Source organism: Chlorocebus sabaeus, chromosome 15 (assembly GCF_047675955.1).
Source record: "Chlorocebus sabaeus isolate Y175 chromosome 15, mChlSab1.0.hap1, whole genome shotgun sequence".
Classification (NCBI taxonomy): Eukaryota; Metazoa; Chordata; class Mammalia; order Primates; family Cercopithecidae; genus Chlorocebus; species Chlorocebus sabaeus.
The window spans coordinates 72764974-72781585 of NC_132918.1; the positions used below are offsets into that span (position 1 = coordinate 72764974).

The 16612-nt window shown below is 43.6% G+C and overlaps 2 protein-coding genes across 6 annotated transcripts in view; one reads left to right on the forward strand and one right to left on the reverse strand.

The window, feature by feature from the left end:
* Positions 1 to 12262, reverse strand: part of SLC4A7 (solute carrier family 4 member 7) — a 105036-nt gene extending 92774 nt beyond the window's left edge. Inside the window, exon 1 of one of the 4 annotated variants that reach the window (XM_038002942.2) lies at positions 11902 to 12262. In XM_038002942.2, the coding sequence (XP_037858870.1) occupies positions 11902 to 11961 (60 nt within the window). In that variant the 5' untranslated portion in view covers positions 11962 to 12262. The remainder of the gene's footprint in view (positions 1 to 11901) is intronic. The other 3 variants (XM_038002940.2, XM_008009315.3, XM_038002939.2) reach the window with 3 other exon arrangements.
* A 1807-nt stretch (positions 12263 to 14069) lies between these two features.
* Positions 14070 to 15598, forward strand: LOC103241789 (ubiquitin-ribosomal protein eL40 fusion protein-like). 2 transcript variants are annotated; one of them, XM_073023818.1, is made up of 2 exons: positions 14073 to 14175; positions 14263 to 15598. In XM_073023818.1, the coding sequence occupies exons 1-2, from the start codon at positions 14073 to 14075 to the stop codon at positions 14511 to 14513; spliced, it is 354 nt and encodes a 117-aa protein (XP_072879919.1). In that variant the 3' UTR covers positions 14514 to 15598. The 2 variants fall into 2 exon arrangements, with proteins under 2 accessions (XP_072879920.1, XP_072879919.1); XM_073023819.1 differs by having other exon boundaries at positions 14070 to 15598.
* Positions 15599 to 16612: the final 1014 nt, after the last annotated feature.

Below are 16612 nucleotides of genomic sequence, written 5' to 3' on the forward strand. Positions count from 1 at the left end.
TCCAGGGACAATGCACTTTTCACTCGGCCACTTACAAACATCATTTTTAATTCTCACAAAAACTCCTTATGGTAACACAGCTGATCATTATTCAAATCAGGGGTATCTGATTTCAAAGAGCCCATGTTCATTCCACTAGGCCACATACCTTCCCCTATATTAAACTACATATAATTTTACTCATATGCCTTATTTATGGAACTGTAAGTAAAACATAATTAAATCAATCACACAAATTTTCACTTCATTATTTTAAAACACTTTGCTAGCAATTCAGTAACAGCTAATAAAACTGAAATCACAGCAATAAGCAGCATAAATGTCAACAAGAAAAGAGGAAGGAGAAATCCCATAAAACAAATGGAAACCCATCTCACTTTAAAACATGTTTCAGTGAGGAGTACAGCCAGTCCACTCCTTTCATACTGCTAAATAGCACTGCTGAGTTCACATTGCTTAATTTGGGCAATCATTTCAGTATTTTAATACCACTAAAATTTAGGCTTCACCAATATATAAGATCACCATCTAGTGGTTATGATTAGAACCATGGAATTTTTCTCTCTTGCTATGGTTATGGTTAAGAGAATGACTCTAAAGGCAAAGAAATTCTGAGTTTGAAAAAACTTCTCTAGTAGTTGCTTTAAGAAAGCTGTACTTTAATTTCATTCAGAAAAACAATTATCAAGGCAAAGTACTATTAAATATTTCATTTTTATATTAGCCAAATTTAGGACATAGTAGAGTAGTATTCAGATGGGCATTTTATATGTAAATAAAATCCTCTCAGGTTCAACAGATTCTCCTGCCTCAGTCTCCCAAGTAGCTGGGATTACAGGTGCACACCACCACACCCAGCTAAGCTAACTTTTTTATTTTTAGTAGAAACGATGTTTCGCCATGTTGGCCGGGCTGGTCTTGAACTCCTGACCTCAAGTGATCCGCCCGCCTCCCAAAGTGTTGAGATTACAGGCGTGAGCCACTGAGACCAGCCTTATAAATTCTTATTAAGAGATTAAAACAATCTATACCTGTTTGACAGCAGCTTCTAATTAATGACATAATACAAAAAATTATCTCCACAAATTATATTATATTAGGATAAAATTAAGACTAGATACTGAAAAACTGTACAGAAACATGCAATGCAATTTGTCAACCAATTTATTTTGGCTGAAGACAATATATGATCTAAGCTGACCGGTTACACTTAGTCAAGAGACTGAGGTGGAGGATTGCTTGAGCCCAGGAGTTAGAGCTGCACTGTGCTATGAAGCCACCTGTTAATAGCCACTGTACTCCAGCCTAGACAACATGGCTCTAGGAAGAAATTAATAGTACTCGTAATAATGTAGGTTCTAGATCTAGTAAGATTGCCTAAATTGAAATCCTGGCTCTTCACTTACTAGGCTGGGTAAATTACTTAGTCTCACTGGATCTGTTTCCTCATCTGTATAATCACATTTTTGTAAAATAGAAAGGCAGCTTGTGGTCAGGCTCACACCCATAATCACAACACTTTGGAAGGCTGAGGTAGGCGGATCACTTGAGCTCAGGAGTTCGAGACCAGCCTGGACAACATGGCAAAACCAAACATACAAAAAATTAGCCAAGTGTGGTGGTGCACGCCTGTAGTCCCAGCTACTCGGGAGACTGAGGTGGGAGGACTGTTTGAGCCGGAGGGGGGACGGGGGTGGAGGCTGTAGTGAGCCAAGATCATACCAGCACTCCAGCCTGGGTGACAGAGTGAGACTCCCATCTCAAAAAAAAAAAAAAAAAAAAAAAAAAAGGCAGATTGAGTATATTAACCCAATAAAATTCAATGCTACATAGTTATTCTGGAAATTCCTAAACATCTTAAAGTTATCTAATGATCCAAACACATATAAAATGACAAAGTGTGTATGTGCACAGATTGTATGTGTACACAAATCAAAATTTAGAAGATTACCACTTTACCCAAAAAAATTCATGGTAATTATTTCATATTATAGAAAAAATATATAAATGGTAAATTTAAGATGAAACTATGACTATGAACCCTTTATAAAGTATAATTTATTATCATCCTGCCTCAACAGAATAACAACTAGAAACTATCTTATGCCTATTCAGCCGAACACTATGCTAAGCTCTCTGACTTCCTATACTCTGTACACTAAATTTTGAAAGTCTAACATTATCAAAAAGATACGGTAAGATCTCATCAAAACAGAATAAAGCTGTCTACAACAAGCCAAGAATCAGAAAGCAGTCTTAGGAAGTAAAATTTGTGTCTCAGAGAGTAAATAAGTGAAATAACAGAGGCCTCCATCATCATCCCCATTAAATAACAGTGATTTTGTTATCAGTAACAAATCTACAGCAGATAAGAAATTCAATGATAAAACAGTTAAACACAGGGTAAGTTTTAAAAACAGTCTAAAGCTAGTGACAGTACTCCATTGTTAAAAGGAGAGATACAGCACATTTTAAATGTTTTGTCAAAATGGTTAAAACATTTAAAGGTAATCTCAGCACTTTGGGAGGTTGAGGAGGGCAGATCACGAGGTCAGGAGTTCGAGACCAGCCTGGTCAACATAGTGAAACCTGGTCTCTACTGAAAATACAAAAAATTAGCCCAGCATGGTGGCAGGCACCTGTAATCCCATCTACTCGGGAGGCTGAGGCAGGAGAAACACTTGAACCCAGAAGGCAAACGAGATCACGCCATTGCACTCCAGCTTGCGCGACAGTACGAGACTCCTAGAAACAGTGACTCCAGGAGACAGTGTGAGGCTCTGTCTCAAAATAAATAAAAGAAGATAATTATATTATGCTTTAATTAGGCTTTTAAACATTTTTGTCAACATGTCATATCCTTTAAAATGTGAAGCTTTAGGCAATAAACCAGTATCAGGCCAGGTGCGGTGGCTCACGCCTGTAATCCCAGCACTTTGCCAGATCACTTGTGGTCAGGAGTTGGAGACCTGCCTGGCCAACATGGTGAAACCCCATTTCTACTAAAAATACAAAAAAATTAGCCAGGCATGATGGCGCACACCTGTAATCCCAGCTACTTGGGAGGCCAAGGCAGGACAATCGCTTAAACCTGGGAGGTGGAGGTTGCGGTGGGCCGAGATTGCACCACTGCACTCTGGGCAACAGAGTGACACTCCGTCTCAAAAAAAAAAAAAAAAACCAAGAACAATATCAAATCCCTACCCACAGAGTTATCTAGAATATCTAAATACCAGGGGTTTAAGGATAGTCAAGATTTTTTTTCTCTTTCCTCATTCTGTACACAAACTCTTTTAGAATTTTATTATGTAGGATACTCCATAAGAACACAGGCTGATTATTAATAGCAAGTTTCCAAGAGGCACATTTAGTATTTTATACACAGTATTCTACCTGATCCTAAGACGAGCCCTATGAGATAAGTTTAATATAGTAATTTCAATTTGCAAATGAGAAAAGTGAGATTCAAAGATGTCAGTTGCCCAAAGCCACCTAAGTGGCAGATTAGAAATAGGGAACCCAGGTATATCTGAAACCCAAACATGTACTTGTTACATCTAGGTTAAGCCACCTCCAAATTTTACCTTGTTTTGAAAATGAGGGTTAGAGCCTATGATTATTTACTCAATTTCCTATTACTGAATAAATTGGCTCAATAAGATAAAATGAAAGGCTAAATGAAGGCCAATTTTAGACTGAATGAATCCCTTATTCCTAACAAATGACCAACTTCCCCAGATACAAACAGGCTTATAACAAAATCTTATTCCAAGGATACTGCTAATGGCATATGCAAAAATGGATAAGGAAGTTTCTCTTGGACATTTTATAATTAAGGTCATTTGGGAATAATTATGAACAAAACAAAAATAAAGACAAAATATTACTGAAAGGACTCTACTGAGTCAGTGCATTGGCTAATTATAGCACCTGTATAAACATTTATGCATGGATTGGCAAGTTAGGGAGGCAGAGTCCAGGAAGGAAGAGGGTTCGCAAACCTCAAAATCACAAAATTAAAAGCAGATGAACAAAAAAAATTATATTATGTAAGTAATAATTCTAAAGAATAGGATAGCATAATTTCAAACCAATACATATAACAGCTGACATCAAGAATCTGAAATTGCTTGTCATTGGTGGTTTTATAATCATATGTATCAAGTCACTGCTTTTCATAAAGCAAAATCACACGAGTATTAAGATTTAAGCAAAATACCCAGTTTTCCAACAATCAATGTAAATTTATTTAAAAGTGGTGAAAATAGGATAAATTTTCATAAAATTTTCATTTTAATGGTGCTTAATATTCACTTGCCTAAAATTTTCTCTCAGGTTTAAAAAATGTTATGTACTCTTTGGAATCAATCCAACTTGCATTTACTGCATTTACTCAACATTCTCACTCAAGGAACTAAGGCAAGAAACATTCTCTTCTACTGGCAGTTGTATCAAGCAAAGAAGCATCCTTTTTCTTAATGGTTAATACCATAAATAAAAGTCATATAACATATTACTTGACTAAACAATTAACTATCCGTATATTCACTTTCAAATCTTATTGAATCATGGTATCATCTGCTATCATTTGGCTTTGTGTCCCCACCCAAATCTCATGTCAAACTGTAATCCCCTCATGTTGAAGAAGGGGCCTGGTGGGAGGTGACTGAATCATGGGGGCAGATGTCCCCCTTGTTGTTCTCATTAGCTCTCATGAGATCTGGTTGTTTGAGAGTGTGTAGCACTTCCCACTTCTCTCTCTCCTGCCGCCATGTGAAGACTTGCATACTTCCCCTTCTGCCATGTTTGTTTCCTGAGTCCTCCTAGCCATGCTTCCTGTACAGCCTGCAGACCTGTGAGTCAATTAAACCTCTTTCCTTCATAAATTACCCAGTTTCAGGTAGTTCTTTATAGCAGTGTGATAACAGACTAATAACATCATCCTAACATTCATCCATTGAACAAATATATTTGTTCACTGTGTTAGACCCTAGGCTAGACTTAATTGAGAATTTACCAACGAATGACCCAGGAAAACTCTATCCCCAGCCATCAGGGAATCTGGAGGCAGAGAGGCAAATTTCAGATACTTAATTTCTATAACATTAGCAACTTAATTCACAAAACTTATGTAATAAAACCTTTTAAAAATAGAAGGAAACAACTACAGCTAAGTCTGAATTAATAACTTCAGCATTATTCTAGCCCCTCAGAAGAAATAATGAAACTCCCCTGAAGGTTCTACTATACTCTTCTTCTAATCCTAGCACTGGGCAGGAGGAATGTCGTGTGTCTTGCATTTATGCAAATCCTAATGTAAGATTTATGATTTTGTCCTTTGTTGTGTGGCAAGTTAGTGAACAGGTAACTTTTTAGAGAAAGCCTGCTCTGAACAATGCATTGTATAGGTCTCTCATTTAATCACTTATTATCTCTGTGTTAAAGATGTGAACTCACGGGCAGAAAGAGATTTTCTAAAAATTTTCAGGCCCTACCACTGGAGGCTGAGTTAAGATCTGAACCCATGGTTGATAACAAACCACTGCTCATCCCCTTCTCGTTTCTCATTAGGCTGGAATAATCAAAGATCTCTGTTTGGCAATACCATTTAATATTAAGCTGCATTCTCTCCCCATCAAAGTTTAATGTCTTTATTTATTATAAGATTTCCCAGAGCCTTTTTTTTTTTTTTTTTTGGAGATGGAGTCTCGGCAGGTTGGAGAGCAGTGGCGCGATCTTGGCTCACGAGCCCGCCTTCATGCTCTTTTGAAAACCCATTCCACAGTCCTTTCTGTAATGAAACAAAAGAGGCATCTTCCTAGTGTGAATCTACTGTCAAAAGTATAACCACTTCTCATGTTCCTAATCAGAAAAGATACACAATTCGACAGCTTTTCCAAATTGGGAAATCTGACTGAAAAGAAGCAATACAGTCATGGAATCCAGAGAGAGGGAGAAGACAACTTCTCTACTGCCCTTAAGATGTGAGTGAACAGAATCAGAACACATGACACTAGTTCACATAAAATTCTCTGAAAAGTGAGGAAAAAAAAAAAGGTCATTTAAAACATTAAAGTGGGCAGGGCACGGTGGCTTACACCTGTAATCCCAGCACTTTGGAAGGCTGAGGCGGGCGGATCACCTGAGATCAGAAGTTCAAGACCAGCCTGGACAACATGGTGAAACCCTGTCTCTACTAAAAATACAAAAATTAGCCAGGTGTGGTGGCGTGCGCCTGTAATTCCAGCTACTTGGGAGGCTGAGGCAGGAGAATCGCTTGAACCCGGGTTGGGGGGAAGGAGGTTGCAGTGAGCCAAGATCACACCACTGCACTCCTAGGCGAAAAAGCGAGACCCTGCCTCAAAAAAAAAACAAAAAAAAAACAAAAAAAACCAACAACATTAAAGCATCGTCCCTATTTCACTATTAACAGTGGACTGTGCTTTAACCCCCTGATACTGAAAACTGCTTAAGTACACTCACTAAAATCGCTTAAGAAAAATTAAAACATTTTAAAACATCCTCTTTGGAAGAAATCTGAAAATCTGCTTAAAACCAACAAACTAGGCCAGGCACAGTGGCTCACGCTTGTAATGCCAGCACTTTGGGAGGCCGAGGCAGATGTCAGGAGGTCAGGAGTTCAAGACCAGCCTGGCCAACATAGCGAAACCCCGTCTCTACTAAAAATACAAAAAAAAAAAAAAAAGAGAGAGAGAAAGACAGAGATGGGGGCATGGTGGCACACCCCTGTAATCCCAGCTGCTGGGGAGGCTGAGGCACAAGAATTTCGTGAACCCGGAAGGCGGAGGTTGCCGTGAGTCAAGATCGTACCACTGCACTCCAGCTTGTGTGACAGAGTGAGACCCTGTCTCAGGGGGAAAAAAAAAAAAAAAAAAGAGAAACACCAAACTAGAATCTGTCTGTATTGGCATATTAGCTCCAGATGAAATGCAAATCTGTATCATAAACACATTAACTTTCTAAACCAAGTACTGAAAAGATGTGTCGGCAAGGTGTAGTGGCTCACGCCTGTAATCCCAGCACTTTGCGGGGTGGAGGAGGGTGGATCGCTTGAGCTAAGGAGTTCGACATCAGCCTGCGCAAGATGTTGAAACCCTGCCTCTACTAAAAATACAAAAAATTAGCCAGACGTGGTGGTGTGCCTGTATTCCCAGCTACTCCGGAGGCTGAGGTGGGAGGATCACGTGAGCCCGGGAAGTCGGGGCTGCAGTAAGCCATGATGGTGCCACTGCACTTCAGCCTGGGCAATCCTAAGGATGAGACCCTGCCTCAACAAAAAAAAAAGAAGTATTAGGCCACTCTCTTCTTTTAACAGTCATTTGAAAATGTCTGGTCCATGGAAGGAAAGAGTCACTAATTTAAGCAACCTAGTCTACTCTAATCAGCTAGCCCTCTGCCTTAGGGAAGATTGTCAACAGCAGCACTGCCAAACACTACCATAACACTATGCCAACCAAAGACCTCTTATGATTTGTCACCATTACAATTGCAAATCCTAAATTTTCCCAAACTGCAAAAATGCAACAAAATACACAACATTGCCTGCTAAATGAAAATAGAGGTAAAATTCACTGTAAGCTAGAATGTACATGCTCATTGCAAAACTAAAAATAATGTATGCATAAAAAGTGATAGCTACAGAGGAAATCGTAATCATCAAGAAACCATAGTATAAATCAAAAGTTACATTGATCTGTAACTAATCTTTAACATTAACCCTATGGAAATATCTGTAAGCGCCTGAATGGCCCACACAGTTTAGTCAGTTGCAGATCCTATCCACTTTAAGATCATATTTGTGGTAAGATACAGTAAGAAGGAGGGGGAGGAAAAGAGGAAGAAAACAACCCATTACAGGATGTTGACAATTATAACCAGCAAAGTTTTAGAATATATTGGTTAGCATACCACATACCACTAAAACAATATATCAGGTTCCTCCAATACCAGGTTACTTTGGCTCTGTATTCTAACCTATTCAAACAAGAGTCTAATGTAACAAAATTCTCTAAGCTCTTAGAAGAAAACCTGTGTACTGCCCAGTCTCAATTACCAGGCAAAACCATTCATTGATGTCTTACAGCTTTGTTTCATCTTTTATTGAGACAGGGCTTCACTCTGTCACCCAGGCTGCAGTGCATAATCACAGCTCACTGCAGCCTCAACTTCCCAGGCTCAAGTGATCCTCCTGCCTCGGCCTCCCAAGTAGTTGGGACTACAGGCAAGCACCAACACACCTGGGGAATTATGTTTTGTAGAGACAGGGTCCCACTATGTTGCCCAGGCTGGTCTTGAACCCCCTAGGCTCAAGTGATCCTCCCACTTCAGCCTCCCAAAGTACAAGGGCTACAGGCATGAGCCACAGCACCCAGCCTTGTCCTACAACTTCAGATTTGCTCTCTCCCTTTATTACAACTCCATGGATTGTGGCCCAAAGATACTTAGAATAAGGCAAAAGGGTAATTGAAATCCTGATACTATTCCTAGAGTGCTGTATCAATACCTAGTATCAATACCAAACTGCAGTTCCTCAAAGAGAATGCCTACTTACAGACCCACAAAAAAAACCTTCCATTTGCCAATCAGTACTGGGTTGTCTGTCATTTATTCTAATGACTTTTTTTTTTTAATTTCTTACAGACTCATGAAATGTTTTAACTGGCACTCACAAATGGAAAGCAGAAATGTAAATGCCATCACTGTGTTCACACCATATGCCAAAATAAACTCAGCAAAGGCAGAATTCTGTCTACCTTGTTTGACTATATCCCTATTACCTGGAACCTATAGGATATTTAATAAATATGTGCAAAATGAATAAAATCATAAATCATGGAAAAATATCATGGTCCTAAAACATAAGTGGTATCAGAATTGTGTTAAATCACGCACTGCTTAGAAGAAAGTATATTACCTGCTAATACTTAGAAACCTTCTAAACTACGCTATTTATAATAGGATTTAACCTATATTGGAAAATAAGACTGACTACAACAAAAAAAAAGACTGACAAATCAATTCCAAGTGAGGCTTACAATTATGAGGCTTTATAGCAAAAGCAAAAGACAAGTTACATTTTTTCAAGATTAATGACTTTCTTCTCTCTATCCCAACACCCTGATCAGTGAAAATTATAGAATTTTAGGAGCAGAAGAAACCATAGAGGCTAAACTATGAAACAGATGGGCTCCAATTTCAGAGTAATATAAACTGCCACCAATCTATTCCACATTTTTTTTGCATAATTACAAATCTAAGACGAGATTTTATGAATATTAATTTGTTCTACTTTTTTGGCTGCTGAGCAGTCTGCTGCAAGTTAGAATTATGACTGATGAATATCATAATCTCTCACTTTAATGACTTTCATTTACCAAAACTGGGTGAGCGAAGATTTTACCAACGCCAATAGTTCCTCTTTCCTGTTTTCAAGTCATTTCAACCTACAGCTTTACTATTCTCCCATTCTAATCTTAGACTATATGCTAGTTTACTGTATTTGATTTCTATTATTAATTTATATATGTTAACTGTAGCCAAGCCTTATCTTCTCAAAGACTTAGGAGGTTTACCCTCCTAAAGTGCTCCCCTACCATGTCACTAACAGCAGTGTTTAGCAATTCCTTTGTCATCTGTCTCCCAACTCAAATATCACTTCTATCAGGATAGAGTTGGGTCGGGTGCCATGGCTTACGCCTGTAATCCCAGCACTCTGTGAGGCCGAGGTTGGTGGATCACCTGAGGTCAGAAGTTCGAGACCAGCCTAACCAACAGTGAAATCCTGTCTCTACTAAAAATACAAAATTAGCCAGGTGTGGTGGCACATGCCTGTAATCCCAGCTGCTTGGGAGGCTGAGGCAGAAGAATCACTTGAACCCGGGAGGTGGAGGTTGTAGTGAGGCAAGATCAGGCCATTGCACTCCAGTCTGGGCGACAGAGCAAAACGCCCTCTCAAAAATATATAAATAAATATTAGGATGGAGTTGGTTCTGCCTTGTTGGACACTACAGTAGTGTAAATAACAGTCTAAATAGCATAAATACTAGTCCAAATAAGTGTTGTTACAATGAATGAATAATTTGGAGGGCAATGGCCTTATCATATGCTTCCTCTACTAGCTAGGCAGGCCAATACTTGAGAACACACCATAGTTTCTACCCAGCTCTGTGAAAACTCGAATGCACTTTACTGCTCAATTGAAATTAAGAACAGACAACATCACACTTGAAACACACAGAGAAAGTGCTATAAAACAGTTTATTCAAAGGCAACACAAAGAATTACAGAAGGCCAGGCGAGGCGGCTCACGCCTGTAATCCTAGCACTTTGGGAGGCCGAGGGAAGCGGGCGGACTGTCTGAAGTCAGGAGTTCCAGACTAGTCTGAGCAACATGGCGAAATCCCGACTCTACTAAAAATACAAAAAATTAGCTGGGTGTGGCGGTGCGTGCCTGTAATCCCTCCTACTCCGGAGGCTGAGGCGGAAGAATGGCTTGAACCCGGGAGGCAGAGGTTGCAGTGAGCCGAGATCGCACCACTGCACTCCAGCCTGGGCGACAGTGCGAGACTCTGGCCTAACATAATAATAATAATAATTATTATTATTATTATTACAGATTATTTAGGATGAGTTTGCAGTATTCCATTATCATCACTGTGAATGATCTTCCAATAAACACTGCTAAATGACTTCACTGTCTGGTGACTGAGTTTTCCTCTGTTAGAGAACTTATATGAACGTACTGAACTAGTGAATGACTACTTTCCATAACCTTAACAATAATCCTGAAAGTTAAAAGGGAAAGCCGGCAGGCAGTTTTAAAGACAACTCTTGAATAAAAACATAGAAGTAATTTTTCTCTTACTTGTGAAAGACCGGACAATTTTCCCTGCAACCTTCCCGCCTTTGCTGGTTGCACAGTAAAAATTAGAAGTAGGAAAATTTAGAATACTTTCATCTCCTTTGAGTCACGAACTTGGAAAGGAGAGACAACTGCGGGGACAGACGCATGTGCTCTAATGAAAGCAGGAAGTCCGCTTCTTGAGCATGGGCCATTCACCCATCATCACAAATGGGAACACCGGCCTTAAGTCCATCCCCATTCCCTTCTAACCCTGAAGCCAAAGCCAGTCTCAGTAGGAAACGCGATTTTGCTAGATGAGTTAGAGAAGGAGCACCAGACAGCTCAGGACACCCTCCTCCTTCTACTTGGCCTGCGGCAGGAGGATACTCCCCGGGTTCCAGCCAGTGGAGAAGGCGGACCCGGCAGGCAACAGCGAAACAGCCTTGGCCGGGAAGGAGCGCGGCCAGTCCACGCGGCCGGAGAACTCACCGAACAAAGCGCACCGCGGAGCGGGAGGGGACACTCGGAAAGAGGGGGAAAGATTCAACCAGCTCTTCACCACTGCCTGGGGCTAGAGACAGGTGGAGCCGCCGTCCTTCTTAGAAGGAGAAGAAAGATAGGTTTTCGAGGGCTAATCTGAAACTCCTGCGCCAAAGCAACCGGAACCAGGACCCCGCCTGGGGAGCGCGCTGAGAAACGGGGGAGGCGAGCACTGAGGGAAGCGATGGATGGTCGGGGTCACAGGCGGCCTCTGTGGGGATGTCGGGGTCCCGCCTGAGCCGCGCAGAGGATGCCCGCGGCGCGCCTCCGGCCGCCCCTACTTGGGCCTCCCGGGCGCAGCCGCCGGCCCCCTCGCACCCGCGCCCCAGGCCGCTACACAAAGGGGACGGCGAGGCGCGCCGGCCGCCGGGAGGTGGAGGGGCGACGGGCCTGGGACTAGGTGGCCGAGCCGCGACGGCCGCCGCGCCCCCCGCCTTTGTCTGCCTCGCCCCGCGCCCTCCCCCCGCCGAGGAGCCCCACCGCCGCGGCGCCCTCACCCTGCTCGTTACCCGGGTGAGTAGCGGTCTCATCTGCTCGCCGGCCCCATCAGCCTCCATGGCCGGCCAGCCAGCCCTTGACGGCCGCTACGGTACTGCCCCGCGCGGTCTGCCTGCTTCTGCCGCTGCCGCCGCCGCCGAGCCCCCGGCGCGCGAGGAGAAACGTGGGTGCGTCCGTGCGCGAGGTGTGCGCGCGTGGGGAGAGCCGGGCGCCCGGCGCGGGAGACGCGGGCCGTGCGTGTGCGCGCTGCGACCGCTGGGCTGGCTCTCGCAGAAGAGCGAGGCCGCGGCGTGGAACCTGGAGCTAGAACTGAGCGAACCGAAGGACCGAGCGGGAAGGAGGAGAGTCGCGTAGGAGGAGGGGTTCGGGGGCGGAGCCGCAAACCGTGACGAGCGCGGCCCCCGGGCCAGGCAAGACACGCCCTCCGCCCCGCCTCCTCGGGTCACGCCCCCTGCCAGTCTGGCACCGCCAGCCTCCTCAGCGCGCCCGCGGGCCGCGCCGCTAGGCCACCCGGAGATGGGGCGGGAGGGAGGCGGAAAGGATATTTGTCCCAGCCAATCGGCGGCTGGCGGACTTCCGCCCACCTCCCCCGTGCCACCTCCTCAGGACGCCCCGCCCCTCTTTGTATAAGCTTAATTGACCGAAGCTGAGCGTCTAACTAGTTTTTCAAGTCGGAAGCTCCCCTGACGTTCTCAATGGGGTGGGGGGTCACCACCTCCCTTGGCTCCTAACTACATTCTTTAGAGACTGCAGGGAAGGAGGACGCCACCTCTCTCAAGGACGCCCAGGATAACCTCCGAAGCAACTAACGGGTCTTCACGACTCCTGAAAGTTTCTTTTCTGTCAGTCCAGTAGGCACGAACCCCGACTCGGGGACCGTGAAAGATGGGGTACACTTGACCAGGTGTCCTCCTGTGCTTGCTCGCCCACTGAGCACCACGACAGCTGCCACTTTTTTTTTTTTTTTTTTTTTTGAGATGGAGCCTTGCACTGTCGCCCAGCCCAGGTTGGAGTGCAATGGCGTGATCTCGGCTCACTGCAACCTCCGCTGCCTGGGTTCAAGCTATTCTCCTGCCTCAGGCTCCTGGGTAGCTGGGACTACAGATGTGCGCCACCACCCCCAGCTACTTTTTGTATTTTTAGTAGAGACGGGGTTTCATCATGTTGGCTAGGCTGGTCTGGAACTCCTGAGCTAAGGTGATCCACCCGCCTCGGCCTCCTGAAGTGCTGGGATTACAGGCGTGAGCCACCACACCTGACCAGCTGCCACATTCTTGAGTCCACCCTGTAGGGCGTCTCTCAAATATCCCTTCAGTAACGGGATGATTCTAATACCTGCCACACAGGCTCATTGAAGGATTAAGGGGATTTCTATTCATAAAAGTGCCTGGCACATAGCATCCTGATAATTGTCATTATTGTTAACAGGTTTCTCTTGAGCGTTTCATAAAGATAGGGAGAGGTTTGGCCGGGCGCTTACGCCTGTAATCCCAGCAGTTTGGGAGGCCGAGGCGGGTGGATCACCCGAGATCAGGAGTTCGAGACCAGCCTGACCAACATGATGAAACCCTGTCTCTACTAAAAACACAAAAATTAGCCTGGTGTGGTGGCACACGCCTGTAATCCCAGCTACTCAGGAGGCTGAGGCAGGAGAATCGCTTGAACCCAGGAGGCAGAGGTTGCAGTGAACTGAGATCACACCACTGCACTCCAGCCGGGGCAACAGAGCTAGACCCTGTCTCAAAAAAATAAAAAATAAAATAAAAAAAGATAAGGAGAGGTTTAGTTGGAAAGAACTGAAGCCGTGCAATGGAAGGATATATAAATACATCAGCGGATCCGGAGCTCACATCCTATTCATCTCCAACAGGGTATTAGTAAAGCTTTTTGTCAGCAATAGGTAGCTAGGTATGCTGGATGACTCATTCCTTGTTTGGGCCCTGGTCCCCTTTTGTCCTAAATTTCCCAGACTTACTTCTAGTCCAGCACACATTGTTCACTTACTTGTACAAGAGCAGATGTGCCTCTATTAATAACTACTATGTAAAGAGGCCTACAATTAGAGACTGTGACATTTGGCAAATATATTTCATCTCTAATCCTCACAATACTGCAAAATATCTGCCGTCCTCTTTTTCTTCAGTGAGGTGGCCGAGCTGCAGACGCAGAGATGCAGATCTTTGTGAAGACCCTTACGGGCAAGACCATCACTCTTGAGGTTAAGCCCAGTGACACCAATGAGGATGTCAAAGCCAAAATTCAAGACAAGGAGGGTATCCCACCTGACCAGCAGCATCTGATACTTGCCGGCAAACAGCTGGAGGATGGCCGAACTCTCTCAGACTACGACATCTGGAAAGAGTCCACCCTGCACCTGGTGCTGCGCCTGCGAGGTGGCATTATTGAGCCTTCCCTCCGCCAGCTCTTCCAGAAACGCAACTTTGACAAGATGATCTGCCGCAAGTGCTATGCTTGCCTGCACCCCCCTGCTGTCAACTGCTGCAAGAAGTGTGACCACACCAACAACCTGCACCCCAAGAAGAAGGTCAAGGCTCTTCCTTCCTCGAAGGGCAGCCTCCCTAGAGCCTCAATAAAGTGTCTCTTTCATTGACTGGAGCAGCAAAAACAAACAAACAAACAAACAAAAATACTACAAAATATGTTATAGCTCCATTTTACAGATGAGGAAGCTGAAACTCACAGAAATAACTGATTTTAAGTTCCGGTGAGTGGAACTACTCTTACTATGGCACCATTCTTATTTATTTATTTTTGAGACGGAGTCTCACTCTGTTGCCCACGCTGGAGTGCGGTGGCACCATCTCGGCTCACTGCAACCTCCGCCTCCCAGGTTCAAGCGATTCTCCTGCCTCAGCCTCACAAGTAACTGGGATTACAGGTACCTGCCACCGCACCCAGCTAATTTTTTGTATTTTTAGTAGAGATGGGGTTTCATCATGTTGGCCAGGCTGGTCTAGAACTCCTGACCTCAGGTGATCCACCTGCCTCAGCCTCCCAAAATGCTGAGATTACAGGTGTGAGCCACTGCGTCTGGCTATAACATTCTATATATTTTATGACTTATTATGCTTATTGTCTACACACACACACACACGCACAAATGCGAGCTCCATGTAAGCTTCATGTGTACAGCAAACTTGGTTTTTGGTTTTTGGTTTTTTTCTCAGATATCCCTGTGTCTACCTGAGTGTTTGGCCCTTGTAAACTCTCAGCACATGTGTTAAATGAGTAAATGTACAGGTGGGGTAATACATCTGTTCTTCTTAAAACCTAAGAGCATCTTAGGTGACAGCTGAGGATGTGGCATAGTAACAAGAACAAAGTAGGAGTCAAGACCCATGGTGCCAGAGTTGAAAGTGTTAAGTAGTCAACTTCAAGAAGGTCTTAAAAATACATGCTTGGCAGACCTTGCTAAACAATGAATTTCAGTTCATCTATCTTGCAAGAAGAAAAAACTATTGGTTTATTTAATCCACAAATATTTTTTTAGTGATGTCTTTGTTGCCATGCACTTTTTCCACTCCTCATTTCATCCCAACTGCTAGAAGAGGAATGTAGCAAAGATCTGAATTATAAAATTTATCACTCAGTTGCCCACTTAATTCAACCTCAGCCAAAGTTCATTCAAGAAGATAATGTGTTAAAATTGCTTTCGTGCAACTAGAGATGGCTATAAAGTGTTCCAAGGTGCTGAAAGGTAAATTGTATTCTCGAATATTTTAAATATTCATCTGGGGCCAGGTGCAGTGGCTCACGCCTGTAATCTCTACACTTTGGGAGGCCAAGGTGGGCGGATCACCTCAGGTCAGGAGTTTGAGACCAGCCTGGCCAACACGGTGAAACCCTATCTCTACTAAAAATACAAAAATTAGCTGGGCATAGTGGCAGGCACCTGTAATCCCAGCTACTCAGGAGTCTGAGACAGGAGAATCGTTTGAACCCGGGAGGCCAAGGTTGCAGTGAGCCGAGATTGCACTATTGCACCCCAGCCTGGGCGACAGGTTCAGATTTCGTCTCAAAATAATAATAATAATAATAATAATAATAATAATGTGAAATGTGGCACAGGGAAACATTTACTAAACAAAGGCAAATGTAAACCTAAATTCATCAGTAGCAATGAAATGGTAGTACCTAAAGTTAATGAGTTTTAGCTGTATCCTAAATTCAGAATACTTCCTAAGTATCTGGAGCAGTAGGTAATCCTACAGACCCCTTGGCAACATCTCCATCCTGAGGAGTGAACAATCTTCCCAAGAACAATTCTCTATAGGCCAAGGTATAGTTTATAAAGACAGAGAGCAGCTTCTTTGGCATTTTGAAAAGCATGAAACCATTCTTTTCTTTTTCAAGGCGGAGTTTCACTCTTGTCAAGGCTGGAGTGCAATGGCTCCATTTTGGCTCACTGCAACCTCTGCCTCCCAATTCAAGCAATTCTCCTGCCTCAACCTCCCAAGTAGGTAGGATTACAGGCATGCACCACCACACCTAGCTAATTTTGTATTTTTAGTAGAGATAGGGTTTCTCCCTGTTGGTCAGGCTGGTCTTGAACTTCCGACAACATCAGGTGATCTGTCCGCCTCGGCCTCCCAAAGTGCTGGCATTACAGGCGTGAGCAACTGCACCTGGCCACGTGAAACCATTCTTAACTTTTAGCAGAGGGTTCTTTGGCAATTATATGTATCTTCA

Excerpts from the sequence above, each read along its gene's own strand:
- LOC103241789 (XM_073023819.1), top strand. The coding sequence starts at position 14,073 with ATGCAGATCTTTGTGAAGACCCTTACGGGCAAGACCATCACTCTTGAG.